This window comes from Rhineura floridana, chromosome 7 (assembly GCF_030035675.1).
Source record: "Rhineura floridana isolate rRhiFlo1 chromosome 7, rRhiFlo1.hap2, whole genome shotgun sequence".
In the NCBI taxonomy this organism is placed as follows: domain Eukaryota; kingdom Metazoa; phylum Chordata; class Lepidosauria; order Squamata; family Rhineuridae; genus Rhineura; species Rhineura floridana.
The window spans coordinates 20,900,192-20,920,559 of NC_084486.1; the positions used below are offsets into that span (position 1 = coordinate 20,900,192).

Consider the following 20,368-nt stretch of genomic DNA (forward strand, 5'->3'; position numbering starts at 1 on the left):
CGTGGATTTATTTTCCCTGCTCTATAGAGAGCACCCCAAAAAGGATAAAGAAAAGGAGGGTGAGGGTGATGTTGAAAGGCCCAGACGTAAGAGGGTGGACCGAACTGGGCCAATTGGCTGCCAGCGTACCTGATTTACGCTGGAGTGCTGATGGAAAGACAGCCTCTGAAGGGGTTGCCTCTAGCAAAGTATCTGGATATTATATACAGGATGTATGTAGAATTCTCCAGACTGGACTGGCTGTCCTATGATGAGGCCTTTCGTATGTGGGCTGTGTGCGATAGGACACTGCCATGGGACAAGAAGGAGCCAGAGTTATGGCTGCAGTTCATGGAAGCAGCCCAAGCCATGACTGGGGACAGGTGTGATAGCGGGCACTTATTGAGCAGGCAGTCAGCTGCTACCCTTCCCCCACGTTAATGCGGGGCAAGGGGTTCAACAACAGCTGCTGTGCTGGGAGTTTAGTTCCCAGGGGGGTTGTGCACGTAACCCGTGTCGTTTCCGGCACGAATGTTCCATTTGTGGAGCGGCACACCTTTGCACAGCCTGCCCCAGGGGCAGGTTCTATAGGAGAGGAGGCAGGGATCAGCAAGGGGGCAGAAAGCAGCCCCCACCTGGTGCCTCTCAGGGAAAAGAGTCCCTCCCCGGTTAAGTTAGAAGTTTTGCAGACCTTGCTTGCTGGTTACCCAGTGGTCGGGGACGCATGTTTTCTGTTGCAGGGTTTTTCTTTAGGCTTTCAAATTCCTTACACCGGCCCACGGGCCGCCTTCATATCCTGAAACCTTAAATCTGTGCTAGGCATGGAGGCAATTGTACAACTGAAAATTGACGAGGAAGTGCAGGCAGGGCAGGTGCTCGGCCCGTTCCAATCACCCCCACTCCCCAACCTTAGGGTGTCCCCACTGGGTATTGTGCCCAAGAAGGCAGCAGGGGAGTTCAGGCTGATTCACCACTTGTCCTACCCGCGAGGGCAATCAGTTAATGATTTCATTTCTGATAGTCTATGTACAGTCCACTACACCTCACTGGATGCTGCAGTGTGCATGGTGTGGTCTTGTGGCCAGGGTGCATTCATGGATGTAACATCAAGTCCGCTTTCCGACTACTGCCCGTCCACCCTGCTGACTTTGAGCTGCTGGGTTTTGCTTTTACTGGCAAATTCTATATGGATCAGGCATTATCCATAGGATGCTCTATCTCTTGTGCAGTTTTTGAGCGCTTTAGCTCCTTTTAGGAGTGAGCGATCAGGAGGCGGGCAGGTCTGAATGCAGTGGTGCACTATCTGGACTTCCTGTTTGCGGGTAGGGCTGGCACGGGTGAATGCCAGCACCTGATGGCACAGTTTGGGGACCTGGCAGAGGAACTAGGGGTTCCTTTGGACATGGAAAAGACAGAAGGCCCAGCCCCTGCCTTGACATTCCTGGGTATAGAAATTGATGCAGGGAGGCAGTGTTGTAGGCTGCCCAGCAAGAAGCTTGAGATCCTCCAAATTAAGATTAAGGAAGTTGCAGAGACTAAACAACCTTCCCTCTCTACCCTCCAGGAGTTGGCAGGGCACCTAAATTTTGCATGCAGGGTGGTAGTGCCAGGTCGGGCATTTTTGAGACGAGTCTATGATGCTATGGATGGGCTTTTACGGCCCCGCCATAGGTTCAGGGTGACAGCTGTGTTGCGCGCCGACCTGGTGGTGTGGTCCTCTTTCCTGCAGGATTTCAATGATATATCCTTTTGGAGGCAGGACCTGCTCCCGGAGGCAGAGTTGCAAGTCCAATCTGACGCGTCTGGGGCTTTTGGATTTGGGGTAGTTTTTGGGTCTTCCTGGTGTAATGGGTGATGGCCACAGGCATGGATTCAGGAAGTGCTGACCAAGGAACTGACCTTTCTAGAATTTTTCCCAATAGTGGTAGCAGTCTATTTGTGGGCTGAGAGGCTGAGGAACTCTACGGTCCGTTTTTGGTGTGATAACATGGCTACAATCCATGTTATCAATTCCCTTACATCCAGGAACACCAGGGTTATGGGCCTCGACCACTTTTTGTTCTACAATGCCTGTGTTTTAATGTTCTTTTCCAGGCACGGCATGTTCCTGGCATTGACAATAGTGTTGCTGATGCTCTGTCACAGAGCCAGATGGACCGTTTCCATCAGCTGGCGCTGCTGGCCAGGGCTCAGCCAGAAGCCGTGCCCCATGCAATTTGGGAGATTGGAGAGCAGAGTCGGAGAGGGCCATAGGCCTTTCCATTGCCCCCAGCACACTCGCCAGCTACCAGAGAGCAGGCAGGGCGATTCAGGAATTCTGGGCCAGCAAAGGCTATGCGCCAGAGTGGCCTATTCCGGTGAGTCACCTGCTGGAATTCCTAGTGGATGGCAGGAGAAGGGGCCTGTCAGTCCGAGCACTTCAAGGTAAGCTGGTGGGACTTTCATTTATAGCAAAGGCTGGTGGTTTTCCCGATCATTCAGGGGACTTTAGGGTCCACCGTGTGTTAGCTGGGTGGGCTAGAGAACACCCTGTCGCCCCTGATCCCCATTGCCCTTTCTCACTGGACATTTTATTGGGTATGGTGGGCCAGTGGGAAACAGTATGCTCCTCAAGCTATGAAGCCAGCCTGTTCCAGGCAGTAGCTTTTATGCTGTTTTTTGGAGCTTTTAGGGTAGGAGAGGTGGTGGCTGGATCCAAGCAAGACCTGTCTCAACGTGCCCTCCAGCTATTAGATGTCACCATGGAGGGTGGTTGTGCCTGCATAAAATTGAGGAGGTCTAAGATGGTTCAGACATACAAGGGGCGGACCGTGCGTTTAGCCACTTCCTAGGTACTGAACCTCACCCCGTGCGGGCTTTGCAAGTTTTTCTGGGGGCCAGGGGGTCTGGAGAAGGATATTTGTTCACCCATGCAAGTGGGGATCCCTTCACAAAATATCAGTTTTGGGTGCTCACAAAGCGGGCCTTGCAGGGGCTAGGGCAGGACCCCTCAGAGTTTGGAACCCACTCTTTTAGAATTGGAGCTGCTTCTACAGCAGCAGGTCTTGGGTTTTCCCACGCAAAGGTGCAGGCTGTTGGACGTTGGTCCTCTGGTGCTTATAAGGGCTATATTCGCCCCTTTTAGAGGGCCTGGGAATTCAGAAGCCTAACAAGTTGTAATTTGTTTTTGACAGGTTGCTGGATGGGGATGGAGCAGATGCGCATCCTAATATGCGGCCACAGCATGGTCTTCTGGGCAGCCCAGACGGCTGTGAAATCAAGCATGGGCTCACAGTTGGGCCTCAGTCGATGGGCTGCAGTGCAGTGGCTTGGCCAGTGAGGAATGCGTTGGGATGGGCTCCTACCCGCTTTGTTCCAGCAAGGTTTAGTGCGGGCAGTTCCGCAGGTGGTGGTCATTCACCTCAGTGGTAATGACCTTGGTTTGATGAAGGGCAAGGCCCTTAGTGTTCAAGCATGTGAGGACATGCAGTTGATAAGGCAACGTTGGCCTTTGGTACGTCTGCTGTAGTCAGACATTCTCCCACGCAAGGTTTGACGTGGTGTATGGAACCCATGGGGGATTGATCGGGCATGGAAGAAGGTCAACCAGCGGATTCAGTTGGCTCTTCTTGAACACGGGGGGTTGGCTATTCAGCATCCCCACATACAGCATTGGAGGGTTGAACTGTATAGGGCCGATGGCATTCACCTGTCAGATGCAGGGAATGACATCTTTTGGGGGGACCTGTAGAGGTGTCTGCGAGAGGTGCTTCTCGGCAGTGGGATAAAGGGGGACAAAATAGAGATTTGTCCCCCTTTTGTGGTGGGAAGGTGCGGGAAGGGAAATAGGTAAGGACAGCTGGGTGGCCCCCTTAGGCACCTTTGGAGGTGATTGGCAGTTCCGGAGGCCTGTCTGTCAGGGCTTTATGGCTCGAGGGCAGGATATGGGCTGCTTCTGGGGCCAACTTACCTCATCCACCCAAGGGTTGTACGGCCCCAGGGGGGATGACGTGGGAAGCCCAGAGCTTGGAAAAATTACTTTTTTGAACTACAACTCCCATCAGCCCCAGCCAGCTTGCCCTTGCCCCAGCAGGGGCTGGTCGCCCCAGAGCTGTATGGCAAGCTGCTTGCTTAGAGACAGTTCCCGCACCGAGGTTTTCCCTCTGCAGGTCACTTTAAAAGGGTTTTTTGCTATAGTTTTAATAAAGTGGCCATTGTTTCAACCCAAGCTGATGTGTCTGTGTCTTATTTCACCCCTCAGCGGCAAACATCAGACAGTGCTAATACCGGTCCTTCTGCTTGCTCACGCAAAGTTTTAGTGCTGAAAAATATGTCTTTATTGAAAGAGTAGTCATTGCACAGCGGTAGGAAAGGATTAACAGAGAAGCTTCAGGATTGTGTTTTGCTCAAGGGCTTGCTGAGAGCACCTCATCCTTGGCTGCCACAAAGTACTTGAATACAGAAGCCAGATATTCACAAAGCTGGTGTGAAGGCAACAAAACACAGTAGGCCAAACAAACCACAGTTTGCTTGATCATCTGCAGTTGGGATCCTCACTTCTTCAATAAAACATGATAAAAAGCAAATGATGGTTTAATGTTATGTCTGAATACAGCCTATATGTTATTCCAAAAGTGGTATGTTTTACATATCCACGCGAGTCTGAAAATGAATCTAACTATATACACACAATCTTAACTCTAATTTTTACTGAAAACAATCAAACTGGAGAAAAAAATGATAATATTAGTAGTGTCCATCAAGATAACTAGCTAGCTCACAATATTCTGAAAAGTTATATCTCACCTCATCAGCTGCTTCAAGCTTTGGGTCAAACTGACAAAAGATCTGTTCTAGCTCCTTTCGGATAACATTGGCCAACACATTTAGCCTTCCTCTTGGAGACAAAAAAGAAAGAGGGGGGAGGAATGAACCACATAGATGGGCAATCAGTAAATATCTGCAAATAAAATTACATCCTCTGTAGAGGGTTAAATATGTAGTTCCAATTGTCTGGTTCAGTATCATACACAGTAATCACCATTTTAAGTTTTGACCAGCTTTACCATTGTTTGCTTGCATTATTTTCATTATCAGTTTCAATTTTTATGCCACCTGAAAGTGTGCAGAATATTTTTATATAAAAAGGAACCGATTTACTCACCAGAAAGGTGTTTCTCAGTGGGCGCCAGGACACCGCCAAGTGGGTATTGTGTTCCTTGCTAGTGCTTGAGGCAGGAAAGAGTTAACACTCCAAACCGACCGTTAATGCGGCCCCTCCCACGGAGTGCTAGTTCGCTGTCTGGCCAAGCTTAAAATATAAACTTATACATATCTAAAAAACTGTGACAACATTAACTGTAATTATCATGAAAACATACATTTTACACTTAAGTTGTAAAAATAACTATACAGTCTCTACTCAGAGCGACTGCCAACTCCACTGAATGATACATGGGATAGGAGTGATCATTGACTCTTCAGTGTCCACCCGTTTTATTATCATGTTTCCCGTCGTTTGTATCCGAGGGTGGGCCTTGGCGGTGTCCTGGCACCCACTGAGAAACACCTTTCTGGTGAGTAAAACAGTTCCTTCTCCAGTGGGCACCAGGGCACCCCCAAGTGGGATGTTCCAGAGCTGACGTATTGATTGGGTGGGTACATAAATGTTCAATGATCATTCAGGACCTGCTGAATAACTCGCCTCCCAAAGGCTGCTTCAGCTGAAGCATAAATATCTATTTTATAATGTTTAGTAAAAGTATTAGGGTTTGCCCAAGTGGCCGCCCTACATATTTCTTGAAGAGATGCATTTGTTGAATAAGCTGCAGTGGCAGCTGCTGCTCTAGTGGAATGAGCAATGATGCCTGAAGGTAATGGTATGTTTAGAGAACTGTATGCCAAGGCAATGCAGCCCTTAATCCATCTCGCCAAAGTAGAGGAGGACATCTTTTTACCGAGAGTAGTTGGGTGGTAAGTAACAAACAAAGAATCAGTTTGCCTTATTGGCCTAGTCCTATTTACATATACTTTAAGTGCTCTCCTCACATCCAATGAATGCCAAGCGTGTTCTAGAGGATGCTTTGGTGAAAGACAAAATGTTGGCAATACTATTTCCTGCTGACAGTGAAAGCTGAATTAACTTTTGGAACGAAAGTAGAATCTGTCAGTATGGAAGATACATAGATGTTTTGCCACCGAGAGAGCTCCAAGTTCAGATACTCGTCTAGCTGATGTTATTGCTATGAGAAATAATACTTTGAAGGAAAGTATTCATAACGTAGACGTTTTCAATGGTTCAAATGGCGGTTTTTGAAGAGCTGTCAAGACCTTGTGAAGATTCCATGTTGGAAAACGATGATGAACAGGTGCTGACAATAGTGAAGCCGCTCTTAGAAATTGTTTCATATAGGGATGAGCTCCCAGTGATGTATAAGAAGACTTAGACAGGACTGTTGACAACGCAGATGCTTGTCGTCTCAAAGTATTGGGTCTCAACCCATTCTTCAAACCAGCATTTGAAAAGGATAACACCTCTGTAATTCCCAACTTCTGAGGTGTAACATGATTCCTATTACACCATTTCAAAAAGGCCGCCCAGGTATACTGGTAGCTTCTTATTGTGGACTGTCTTGTAGATGCCAATATTGTGGATACCACTTCCGTTGGTAATCCAGCCCTCAGCAGTTTGCCCCACTCAATTTCCATGTGGTTAAGCTCAACCATTGGAGATCGGGGTGGCGAAGCGGTCCTTGGAGCAGCAAATCTGGTCGAAGAGGGAGACGCCATGGGGGCTCGACAGATAGGTTGACTAGCTCTGAGAACCATGGCCTCCTTGGCCAATCTGGTGCTAGTAGATTGACTCTGGCAGTAGAACAACATGGCCTTCTCCATCCTTATCTTTTTCATTAACCCAGATAGCAATGGAAAAGGAGGGAAAAGATACAGTGTTGCCTTCAGCCAAGGAGAATTTAAGGCATCTACACCCTCTGCTCTGAGAGATGGATAGCGAGTGTAATACCTCTTCAGTTGATGATTGACATCTGAAGCGGAAAGGTCCACATCCATCCTTCCGAACCTGCTGCGTATCTGTTTGAACACATCTTTGTGCAACTGCCACTCTCCCGGCAACATCTGCTGTCGGCTTAACCAGTCCGCTTGTACATTCTCTACTCCCTTTATATATTCCGCTGTCAACGATTGGAGCGTGTGCTCTGCCCAGGAAATTAGTAGAGATGCCTCCTGATGAAGAACCAGTGACTTCGTCCCTCCTTGACGATTTATGAACACTTTCACACAGTTGTTGTCTGTTCTCAGCAGCACATGTTGGAGATGGAATAAAGGCACAAAATGTTGCAGCGCCAACCGTGCTGCCCGAAGTTCTAGTAAGTTGATGCTTTGGTTTGATTCATGAGGCGACCAAGATCCCTGCAGGATTTGACCTCTGCAGTGAGCTCCCCACCCCTGGAGACTCGCATCTGATGTGACAGTCTCCCGTGGTGGGTCCTTTAAGGAAAACCCTCTGCGTAGATTGCAATCCTTTGTCCACCAATGAAGAGCGGTTCTCAATCGTAACGTCAGAGGAACCTGGAGATGCATGGAATGTGCTATCTGCCACTGGTATGGTAACAGTGTCCATTGTAGAGGACGAACATGAAATCTGGCCCATGTCGTAACTTGGATAGAGGAACCAAGCATGCCTAAAACCCGTGCTAAGACCATTAAGTCCTCCGCAGGCTTCGCTAACAATGGTTGAACCGCCAACTTTATCTTTTGAACTCTGTCTTCCGAAAGAGAAATAGTCTCCAGTTCCATATCTATCATTGCTCCCAAATGCTGTAAATGTTGTTGAGGGAACAAATGACTCTTGGGGATGTTGACTAAGAATCCGTGATCGTGGAGAACGGTTAGTATGGTGTGAATGTCCTGATAAGCTGACTGTGCTGTGTGAGAACGAATCAGAATGTCATCCAAATATGGGTAAAGATTCAACCCATGCTGACGGAGATGCGCGACAAGGGTCACCATAATTTTTGTCAAGACCCTCGGCGCTGACGCCAAGCCAAAGGGCATTGCCCTGTAGTGATAGTGGTGATTGTTGTAAACGAAGCAGAGGAACTTGCGTTGCTGCGGATGGATTGGCACATGTAAATATGCTTCGGTTAGATCTATGGAAGCTAGGAAGTCTCGAGGCTGAATAGCTTCTTTTATGGACACCAATGTTTCCATACAAAATTTGCGGTATCTGACAAATCTGTTTAAAAATTTTAGGTCGAGCACCGCTCTCCAATTGTTTCCTTGTTTGGGCACAAGAAAGAGAACAGAATAAACCCCTTGAAATTTCTGGTGCTGCTGAACCGGTTCTATGGCTGCTATTTGCAACAGATGTTGTATTGCCTGTTGTAGTCGTCTGCGCTTCTCAGGATGTGCCGAACCAGGTGACGGGAGAAATCTGTTTGGAGGCGTAGCCTGAAACTCTGATACCCATACTGTAGAGCATTCTTTACCCAGCGGTCTGATGTTGTCATCTGCCAAACGTGTGCAAATTTCAGCAGGCGGCCTCCCACTGGTATCTGCAATGTCAGAATTGTCGTTGTTGCCTTCCACCTCTGTGGGTAGCTGAGAAGGTATTGCGCAGTGCTGATTGTTGTTGGCTGCGCAACTGGAATCTTGGACGACTCCAAACTGGTCTGTTAACACGGAAATCTCGCCCCCTTCCTCCAAACCGAGATGGACGAAAGGACTGGTATGGCTGAAAACAGCGAAAAGGACGCCTGTCATCTCGTCTTTTACTGGTTACTGGCATTGCCTTCTTCTTGTCTCGTGTTTCAATCAGTACTTCACTGAGTACATTTTCACCAAATAATTTCTTGCCTGCATATGGTGTTGTCGCCAACACCATGCGAGAAGAAACGTCCGTCTCCCAATGACGAAGCCACAAAATACACCTAGCTACAACCTCAGCAGCCATGGCTCTAGCCGCGAATTGAGTAGCATCCATTGTTGCATCTGCAATGAAAGCCTGCATCCTTGATACCTTCAAAATTGTTTTCCTAAGTCTGTCTTGGTCTTGAGCTGGATTTTCCAAAACTTCATCTAACCACAATAATGCAGCCCTGGAAAACACAGATGCTGCTATAGATGCACGTACCAACAAGGCTGACGCTTCATGGACCTTCTTAAGTGCCATATCTAACTTCCGTTCGGTTAGATCTTTCAGTTGAGCATCCCCTTCTCTTAAAAGGAAGTTTCGAGAAACTAAGGCAGAAATTGGAGAATCAATGTCTGGAGTTTTCAGCTGCTCCATAAACTCTGGCTCCAATAAGTATAGCTTCTTAGCATACGTCATTGACTTGGTAGACTGAACTGGTAAGTCCCATTCAGATTTCACTATTTGTCTGAGCAATGATGGTACCTTAACGACCTTATCGGTAGACTTTGTTTCCGGAAGAACAGATGCTCCTCTGGAAGTAGAAGGTGCCTGTTCTGTAACAACATCATTCAAATCTAAAGCCGACATAGCCTTGCATAGTAAAGGCATATAGTAAGTGCTCTGAAACTACCTATTGGAGTGGTGCTCTTCTGGTTGTGAAGTATCACTCCATTCATCTGATTCGTCTTCAAAATCAAGCACTGAATCATCGTGCAAAAACTGTTGCCTAGCAAACTTTGAGCTGTCTGGTCTGTCAGGAAATAAGCCCTGTGCTCTACCCCTGGCCACATCATGTGGATCTGGTGATGCATGTGCAAGGTCAGTGTGGAGCTCATGATGCTGAACTGCAGGCAAACCTGCCTGATGCATCTGATCACTGCACTGTCGTATATCGTGTTGCCAGTGACTTTGTGCTGGTGCATGACTGCACTGTTGTGCCTGTACAGGAGCCACTTGAAAAGATTGGTGAAAAGCAGCTAGTTCTGCTGATAAATCACCCATGAGAGCCTCTCTAATATAATTTAATTCTGTAGCTCCTAAATGAAAAGACTTCACCTGTTGAAGTTCCTGATCTGAACACGAGGTGGCAAGAGAGGCCATCTGTGTGGAGTTGCATTGATGCAGGATATGATTAGTTCTCTTACGCAAAACTCTGTGCTGCTGTTTATGACTGTGCCCATTAGCCGCAATATCACTTGGAGGCGCTAAAACCCCAGTGCTCTGTGGAACCTCAGGTTGAGGAATATTAAAACCTGTAAATTCCTCATCATTTTCCTCAGAATCTGAGCAAAAAAGGACTGAAGGATCTGGAATCTCCTCCTGCTGTGAGGGAAATTCAGCATTTATTGTACTCAACTGCTGTGATGGCTGTCCTAGATACAGCGCCCTTCTGCTTTGTAAAGAAGCATTTTTCTGATATTTTGTGTCTCTCTCAGCAGCAACCCTTCCTGATTGCTCTGCTGTATGGCTAACTGTATGTTTTGTTTTAGTCATATGCTTGCGTCCTAATTGCTCTGCTACCGCAGTGCTGACAGAGTTTCCTGCACCTTTAACTGCTTCTATACTTTTACGTCCTGATTGCAGTGCTACCACACCAGCTACAGGGGAGGCAGTATCATTAAATGCTTTTAAATTTTTCCACCCTCATTGCTCTGATACCTCAGCGCTTGCAGTGGAAAGAGGTGCATTTCAATTAACGGCTGTTCTCTGTGCTACCGCAAGAGTGATTGGGCCGCGCGGTGCCTGTGAGGCTGTTTGAGTAAAATGGCGACCGCCTTCGCGAGCGCTGCAGCGGGCCGTCTTTTTAACTGCTGGGTCATGCGAGCGAGCTGTAGGTGCTACCGCACCAAGCGCTGCAACCGTTCATTTGGAAAGCCTTGAAGAAACACTTTTTTGTTCCTTAGGCATTTCACTGTCAGCAGGAAAGACCAATTTATAATGGGAAGAAAGCTACTGATCAAATCTGTAAACAAGGGAAAATCACCCCGGAATTCATTAAGGTAGGGAAATATCCTTAACAGAAAAAACGCACAGAGAAATTTAGTACTGAGGAAAACCTTCCCGTAAATTCATTAAAGGGGACAATATTAACGGAATGCATAAAGGGAAATCACAGAGAAATTCATTAGTGAGGAAAATGTACCATTGGTCTCACCTGAAGGGTGATTTTCATAGGAGGTATCCCATCACTGCGGGTAGTGACTCCACCTATCGTCCGAAGGCAAGAATGTTTCTGAAGTCAAGACTAGGGGCGTCAGGCCCCTCCCACTCTCCAGTTCATTCGCAGCGAGTCCAACAGAAATATCTAAAAATGCAGGGGAAAAGGCCAACGGGCCTACCAGCAAGAACATAACATAATAGCAACATTCATAATAATCTGACTCTAAAATAGCGAGATAACAGTAACAGCAGTCTTGACTTCACTGATAAATGTAATAAAATAGCGTAACAAGCATATATAATATTCCCAACAAAATATCTAGGCATCCTCCACTGGGAGGGTCGTGATGGGATACCTCCTATGAAAATCACCCTTCAGGTGAGACCAATGGTACATTTTCCATAGGAGGTATGCCATCACTGCGGGATGTACCAAAGCAGCCCATACAGGGAGGGACCACCCACATGCTAATCCTCATTAAGAACCTGTTGCAACACTTGTCTGCCAAATGAGGCGTCAGCAGAGGCATAGCGATCTATTTTATAATGCCTTATAAACGAGTGTGGGGTAGACCAAATGGCAGCCCTGCAAATATCAGCAACAGGAGCATTAGTAGCAAAAGCAGCCGAAGTGGCAGCTAGTAGAATGAGCTGTTATACTAGCTGGAACTGGCAGCTTAAGGGACTCATATGCTAAGGTAATACATGCCCTTAACCAACGGGATAAGGTGGAATTGGTTACTTTATGCCCCATAGACCTCGGATGAAAGGATACAAACAGAGACTCTGTTCGTCGAATCTCCTGGGTCCTAGAAAGGTAAGTCTTGAGCCTCCGAACATCCAACGAATGCCAAGCCTTCTCTAGAGGATGATTGGGGTTCGGGCAAAACGAAGGAAGCACAATGTCCTGATTGCAATGAAAGACTGAATTGACCTTGGGGCGGAAGGATCAGTTTTCAGCACAACAGAATCCTTGTGAAAGACACAGAGATGGCGAGCAGAAGACAATGCACCCAGTTCCGACACTCGTCTTGCAGAAGTGATCGCAATCAGGAACAGGACCTTGAAGGACAGCAGACGTAAAGGCACAGTCCTGAGAGGCTCAAATGGAGGGCGTTGTAAGGCCTGCAGAACCTTTGACAAACTCCATGAGGGAAAACGGTGGACTACAGCCGGTGAACGTAGAGCAGTGCCTCTGAGGAAGCGTTTGATGAACGGATGTGAGGCAATAGGGGCACCAGTGGAGGACACTGAAAGAATGGACGACAGAATGGACGCGTGTCGACGCAATGTGTTGGGTCTAAGTCCCATCATGAGGCCCCTATGAAGATATTGCAGTACTTGTTGTACTGTAGCCTGTGAAGGATCGAGGTGCTGAGTCTGACACCACCTGGAAAAAGCCACCCAAGTATGTTGATATATACGGGTGATGGATGGTCGTCTCGAGGCTAGAATAATGTCAATGACAGCGTCCGACAGTCCAGCTGACCTCAAATGTCGCCATTCAAAAGCCACGCTGTTAGGTTGAGCCACTTGGGGTCCTGATGACATACTGGGCCCTGGGATAGGAGGTCTGGCCTGACTGGTAGTGGCCAAGGATCCGTCACCAACATTGCAAGGAGATCCGAGAACCACGGTCGACGGGGCCAATACGGTGCTATCAGCACTAGCTGTGCCCTCTCGCGCCGTGCCTTCCGCAAGGTTCTGGCTAACAGTGCTATTGGAGGGAAGGCATACAATAGGCCATCCGGCCACAGTATTGACAGAGCATCCACCGCTTCCGCTGTCGTGTCCAGGTATCGTATGAAGTACCTGGGAAGCTGGTAATTGCGACTGGAAGCGAACAGGTCGACTGAGAATGGGCCGAATCGACGCTGGAGAAGATGGAAAACGGTCGGATGAAGTTTCCATTCTCCTGGAAAGACTTGCTGTCTGCTGAGCCAGTCCGCTGTCACATTCCAAATACCTCTGAGATGCTCTGCTTTCAAGGACTGTAGATTGTGTTCCACCCAGTCGAAGATGAGGTAAGCTAGATCCTGTAAGGAACGCGACCTCGTTACCCCTTGTCTGTTCAAATGTGATTTTGCACACGTGTTGTCGGTTCGAATAAGAACATGGTCCAAGGGGAGCAGAGATTGAAAATGGAGCAGAGCAAAGTGGACCGCCTTTAGCTCCAGCCAATTGATGCTCTGAGCCAGTTCTGCTGCGGTCCAAACCCCTTGAACAAACTGAGAGTTGCAGTGGGCTCCCCAGCCGAGGAGACTGGCATCTGTGGTGATGACAGTCCTGTGGGGTTCTCTGAACGGAGTGCCCCGGGTGAGATGTTTTACCCTCGTCCACCAGCGGAATGATAAACGCAGTTTGGGGCTCAAGGGAATTGCTCGATGGTTTGAGCTGGCAATGTTGTGTTGGAACGGCAGTAAGGCCCACTGTAGCTGACGAGTATGAGCTCGAGCCCATGGAACAATGTGAATGGTGGACACCAACATTCCTAGAGCCCTGACTAGAAGCATGACGTCTGCGGATGTTTTGTGCATCAGGGATCTTGCGATGTCTGTGATGGTGGTTATGCGGTCTGGAGACAGGAACACCGCCTGTGCTCGATGTTTCTGACTGTGGCCAAGACAGGCTTTCGAGTGTCCTTAGGGTCAACAAGCACTGCCTTTAGTGCTTCCTCGCCGAAAAGTAAAGATCCAGCATAAGGTGCCCGTGATAGATTGACTCTGGCAGTAGAGTCAGCCTGCCAGTGACGAAGCCAGAGTGTCCGTCGGGCCACAACCTGAGCCGCAATGGCGCGTGCCCCTAGCTGATTCGCGTCCAAGGTGGCGTCGGCCACGAAAGCAGCTGTTTTGCGCAATTTTATTAACTATCTTCGCAGAGAAACAGGGTCTGGATTGGGATCCTCAATGTGGTCGTCCAACCACATCATCGCTGCCCTGGTAAAAATAGAGGCTGATGTAGATGCCCGCATAGAAAAGGCGGTAGCCTCATGAGACTTGCGTAAGGCGAAGTCCAGTCTCCGCTCAGTGGCATCCTTTAAATGAGATTCTCCTTCCCGTGGCAAGAGAGATCTGGAAACTAAACTGGAAATTGGCTCGTCTATGCCAGGGACGGCCAGCTTGGTACTAAAGTCCGGGGCCAAAGGATAATAATAATAATAATAAATAATAATAATAAAATTTTATTTATCAGACGCCCATCTGTCCGACTGAACGGACACTCTGGGCAACGTACAATATAAAATACACTCAATATATACATAATCATCATCACAGTATTAATATCATAGCATCTCGTCTAACAGAACCATCCTATGTTAACATAGTATAAAACCTAACCCACCCCAGAGATCCCATAGGCCTGCCTGAAGAGCCAGGTCTTCAAGGCTCGGCGAAAAGTCAACAGGGAGGGGGCATGCCGAAGGTCAAAGGGAAGTAAGTTCCAGAGGGTGGGGGCCAGGATCGAAAAAGCCCTCCCCCTGGTCCTCACCAGCCTAGTTGTCTTCGCCGGTGGGACCAAGAGAAGGTCCTGTGAGGCTGATCTTGTTTGGTGGCATATTTGGTGATACTGGAGGCGTTCCTTCAGATACACTGGGCCGGAACCGTATAGGGTTTTAAAGGTTAATACCAACACCTTGAATTGGGCCCGGTATACAACTGGCAACCAGTGTAATTCAATCAGCACTGGGGTGATAAAGTCTGTCCGCAATGTTATTAAAATGGCGTGCTTGTAAGGGGTGAGACCATTCATCCTTGGCCAGTTTAGCGATGGGGTCTGGCACAGGTAGATAGTGTTCTGCTGGAGCAGGGGATTTCAAGACCCTGGCCCCTTTTAAAGCGGGAGTAGCATCTGCAGTTGGGGTGGATTGAAGGCCTAGGGTGTTCAACACTCTGCGCGCAAGAGGCTGGTAGTCTGAGGAATCGAAGAGGCGATAGGATGTATCCTGCTCATGTTCCGAATGGTCACTCCAGACGTCTCCTTCGTCTTGCAGTGGAAATGCAGCAGAGACGTCATCAGCAAACCTGCCCCTGGCAATGTCAAACGGATTTGGAGAACATGAAGGGTTCGTCTCACTGTGAGCAAGTTGGTCCCCACTGTGTGGAGGTATAGCGGGAACTTGTGATGGTGACTGTCTCTGAGTGAAAAATGACAGCATGCCCTGACGTTGAGCAATGAACTCCTGGGACAGCTGCAGTCCCGGAGATATAGCCCGTTGCTCTTGGATAGGCGGAAGTGCAGACGGCCCCACAGGTTGTGAAATAGAGTAAGCCCCGGGTTGGGTGACCGTTGGATGCTCAGAAAAGCCAGGGAAGTCCTCCTCATCAGAGGACGCAGCAGGAGACTGAAAGAGGGTAGTTAACGGTGCATGGGTTGAACCCTCTGGATCTGGAGCAGAGACATAGCGAGGTCGCTTGGTTGTGCTGTGGCTGGCAAGATGTTTTGTTTTGGCAACCGCTTTAACATGCTTATGTTTGACCGCCTTAGGTGTTTTAGGCTTGGTCGTCTGGTTTGCCTTTGGCTGTTGTTTCGGCCTGGTTGCCTGGGTTGTCTCTGGCTCTTCTGCCATCATATATTTTAAGGGTAGCAGTGCACGGCACACGACTGGGGCAGAATGCACAGACCCGAACAGGCTCAGTACACGGCACACGACTGGGGCAGAATGCACTGGCTGATGGCTAAGTACATTGCCACGATGGGGCAGAATGTACACTATGAACAGGCTTAGTACACGGCCACAGATGGGATGGAGCAGAATGTACAGTCCAAATAGCTTTGTAAGGTTGCCTGGGTTGTCTCTGGCTGTTCTGCCATCATATATTTATTAAGGGTAGCAGTACACTGCCATGATGGGGCAGAATGCACTGTTCCGCCATCTTATATTTTCTATGGGTATCAGTACACTGCCACGATGGGGCAGAATGTACAGACCCGAACAGGCTCAGTACACGGCACATGACTGGGGCAGAATGCACTGGCTGATGGCTAAGTACACTGCCACGATGGGGCAGAATGTACACTATGAACAGTCTTAGTACACGACCAGAATGCACGTCCAGATATCTTGGCACAGTATCCGTAGGTGTGGTACAGTATGGAGCAGAATGTAATATTTGCACAGCTTTGCACAGTATCAACAGCTCTGGTACACGGCCACAGATGGGGCAGAATGTACAGTTCAAACAGCTTTGCGTGGTATCAATAGCCTTGGTACACGGCCACAGGTGGGGCAGAACATACAGTTCAAACAGCTTTGTATAGTATCAACAGCCTTGGTACACGGCCACGGATGGGGCAGAATGTACAGTTCAAACAGCCTTATATAGTATCAACAGCCTGGTACACGGCCACGGATGGGGCAGAATGTACAGTTCAAACAGCCTGGTATAGTATCAACAGCCTTGGTACATGGCCACGGATGGGGCAGAATGTACAGATCAAACAGCCTGGTATATTATCAACAGCCTTGGTACACGGCCACGGATGGGGCAGAATGTACAGTTCAAACAGCCTGGTATAGTATCAACAGCCTTGGTACATGGCCACAGATGGGGCAGAATGTACAGTTCAAACAACTTTGCATAATATCAACAGCCTTGGTAAACGGCCACGGATGGGGCAGAATGTACAGTCCAGACAGGGTTTATTGGGTATCAACACCTTGCACACTAGGTATCAGTTGCAGCAATAACAGGCTTTGTACAGGTCCAGCAGCTTTTGTATATAACCAACAGCCTTTGTACACGGCCACGGATAGGGCAGAATGTACAGAGCAAACAGCTTTTGTATAGTATGGACAGTCTTTGTACACGGCCACGGATGGGGCAGAATGCACAGTTCAAACAGTTTTGGTATAGTATCAACAGCTTCAAGCAGTTGCAGTATTCAAATAGTTGCAAGAGGCAGCAGCAGTAGCAGAGAGAAAGCTATGTAAATCACGCTGTGGGGCTGCCAGAAGGCCTTGGCTCTGCAAATTACAGCCCGTGTAATTGAGACCCCCCTTTTTGCCACTGTAACTGACTAGACAGAAAGAGACAAATAAAATGGCGGCCGCAAAAAACGGCGGGAAAATTGGCCAATCAGAGAAGCTTGGGGTGATAAAGAAGCAATGGCGGTCACAGGAACGCACCAGCAAGCACAAAACAGTCTCAAACCAAAACTCTGGGACCGCTGGGCTGGGAGAGCACGATTGGGCTCAGCAAACGAGGGAAAGAATGAGCCGCAGCCGCGGGCTCTAAAGGCAGTTGCGGTAGGCTTAAGATGCCGCAGATGAGCCGGGGGAGGCGGAGCAACCTCACCAGATAGGGGCTCTGACACAGAGCCGCAGCCGCAGGCTCTGGAGCTGCCGTGAGAATAGGAGGCAAGGGGGGGAGAAAAAGGATAGAGGCAGCGGGGACAGAGAGCTGCAGCCGCAAGCTCTAGTTAATTGTAGTTCGCCTGCTAAAGGAGGGAGAGCCGCAGCCGCGGTCTCCCCGAACGTCCGTGAGACATGGAGCCTAGGCTCTGGGGCCGCCTCAAAAAGTTGCCGCGGCAGTAACCAAAGACAAAAGGAGCCGCAGCCGCAGGCTCCTTGTAAGTGCCAGCCAAAAAAGGCACGAAATATGCGGCGGAGCGGACCAGGAAGCTGCAGCCGCAAGCTCCTGAGTAGAAACTACGTCCGCCGCCTGAGGGAAAAGGGAGCCGCAGCCGCGGTCTCCCTAAGAGCCGTTAGGCTGGTGACGGGGGGAAAAACGAGGGCAAGGGAGAACCCCCCCAACGAAATTCCCCAGAACAAATTACGTATAGCCAAAACAGTTGAGATAGGAGAGGAGAAAAGGAAGGTACAGGAGTACACACACAAACCTCCCACCCGTCACACAAATACAGAGAAAATTTATCAGAAGGTACGCTAGCAAGAATTTCAAACTTGTTCGGTACGAAGGCAAGAATGAACTGGAGAGTGGGAGGGGCCAGACGCCCCTAGTCTTGACTTCAGAAACATTCTTGCCTTCGGACGATAGGTGGAGTCACTACCCGCAGTGATGGCATACCTCCTATGGAAAATCTACCCGGGAAATCATTAAGGGAGGGAAATATCACTAAGGGAATGCATTAATTGGAAAAATCACAGAGAAATTCATTTCTGAGGAGAAAACATGGTACTAATTAATCTTAGGATGAACAGCTATATACAACACTGAGATAAAAGTTGTGAACATTGACTACCAATAAATAACATAGAGAAAAATAGAAAGAAATAACTCAGCCAGACTGAAGAGCAAGGCGAAAATCACTACTGCTCAAGCGAGGCAGGAAAACGAACTAGCACTCCGTGGGAGGGGCCGCATTAACGGTCGGTTTGGAGTGTTAACTCTTTCCTGCCTCAAGCACTAGCAAGGAACACAATACCCACTTGGGGGTGTCCTGGTGCCCGCTGGAGAAAGCTAAATCACTGCTCAAATTGACTTTAAGTTTAAAAAGAAACAGAAACAAAGGAAATAAAAGTGAGGGACTAGGAGATAAGAATATTGTGGAAATAGCAATATGCTGAAACTTTAAAATGTAACTGTGTAAACAAATTTAACTGTGACACGCCTTTAAATTGCACTTTAAAATAGATTACGACAAAAAAGGAAATAACAGTTTTGAGGGGGCAGAAGAACACAGAGAGATTTGGGGATGCTTGTTAAAGAGGAGATTATGTTTAGGAGGACTATTCCATCTATAGGAAGAAACAATAGGAAAAATGGCAATGATATTAAAACGGAAAAGGAATCTTACATATAACATTGAGATAAGTTATCCAGGCTGCAATATAATTAAAATTAAGGAGAAAGATCTAGTAATGCCAAACTCTTGAGACACTTAAAGGTGAACACCTCCCCATACAAATCTGATCTGTGACCCCAATAACTGTGAAAGACTCCTACTCATACATATAGACTCCTATTGTGTGATACTGTCATTATATAGTTTGGTCACTGGATTTTCCTGCTGTTGTTCTATTCTTGTTTGAAAAAGACAATACAGTTATTGTCCAGCTTCCTGACTAGTGGTGTGTCCTTCACCTCCCATGACACCTACATATAAATAAAGCTAAGACATTTAAGTAAAGCAAGACAACTGCTTCTCCTATTTAAATCAAGTCTGTCTGAGTGCAATACTTCCTTCCAGTTCCTGACTCTAACATTTAAATAAGAAAAGTAGTTCTAATTTGTAGTCTCATGAATTCTAGTCTCTCTGATCTGATAAACAAGACTCAAATCTCCTGGTGTGTCAAGTGATATAAAATGAGTTCACAGTGGCTTACAGTTCAGTCTGTGAGTTGACTAAAATGTGTAACTCATATTTTCAGCAGGTCCACATCTCCATTTCATCTGCCTCACTGGCATCAATGGAAGGCTTCCTCACAATGCAAACAAGCAGTTTTCAGGCAGGGAGTAGGGATTGTCATACAGCACCATAGCAACAGGTGGGGAAGAGACTGAATTCCCCTCCCCTTGCAATCCTGAGCATGACTGGGGGGCCCTGCTGCTGATAATCACAACCTAAAGACATGCATTTAGTGTCATGTGTAGCAGGGGTGAGGAACCTTTTTCAGCCTTAAGGTCACATTTCCTTCTGGGACAACTTTCAGAGGGCCACATGCCAGTGGTGGGTGGAACCAGGGGCAAAGGTAGGTGGAGCAATGAATGCAATTATTACCTTTGTACAGTAGGCTGGTTTTTACTCACAGCCCCCTCTCTATCCTCCTCCCGGAAAAGCAAGAGGCATTATCAGAGTTCAAGGACACATTCCAACCACACAAAAACATTCTAGGTGTGAAGCAGGGGCAGTGAGAGATATGGCCTGGGGAGAGTTCCAAGGGTGAGATGCAGAGGCCTGGAAGGCTGTATTTGGCCCCTGGGTCTATGGTTCCACAACTATGGTGCATAGTTTGGTCCTAATTCCCATTCTAAAACCAATCTCTATAATGGGGTCAGCAATCTCTTAACTCTATTAACCAAGTCATGCAACTGAGCCCACTGCTACGTGATCTGTATAATTAAATTAAAATAGTTACCTGTGAGGCATACCCAATATAACATACTCAATTCCCATTTCACTAGATTTATCAATGATGGTTTTTAGAGCAGGGATCATTACTTCACATCCTTCCAAACCAAAGCGCTTTTCTGACGACCATTTCCGGGCAAGGAAATCCTCAAATCTGCCCAAGAAGAGAGATTTAAGGGAGAGCACTAGATTAAGGAAGTATCTTTATATTAATTCAAGGAAAATGTAAGTTTTTAAATGGAAATATACACTGTCAGAACCAAAACTACAAAAGTTACAATCACC

The 20,368-nt window shown here is 47.7% G+C and overlaps 1 protein-coding gene across 9 annotated transcripts in view; it reads right to left on the reverse strand.

Moving 5' to 3' along the window:
- The window catches only part of OGDHL (oxoglutarate dehydrogenase L), a 103,672-nt gene that overhangs the window by 50,939 nt on the left and 32,365 nt on the right, over window positions 1-20,368 (reverse strand). For all 9 annotated transcript variants that reach the window (XM_061634996.1, XM_061634997.1, XM_061634999.1 and 6 more), the window contains 2 exons: window positions 20,091-20,237; window positions 4,765-4,855 (listed from right to left, as the gene is read on the reverse strand). In XM_061634996.1, the coding sequence (XP_061490980.1) occupies window positions 4,765-4,855; window positions 20,091-20,237 (238 nt within the window). The remainder of the gene's footprint in view (window positions 1-4,764; window positions 4,856-20,090; window positions 20,238-20,368) is intronic.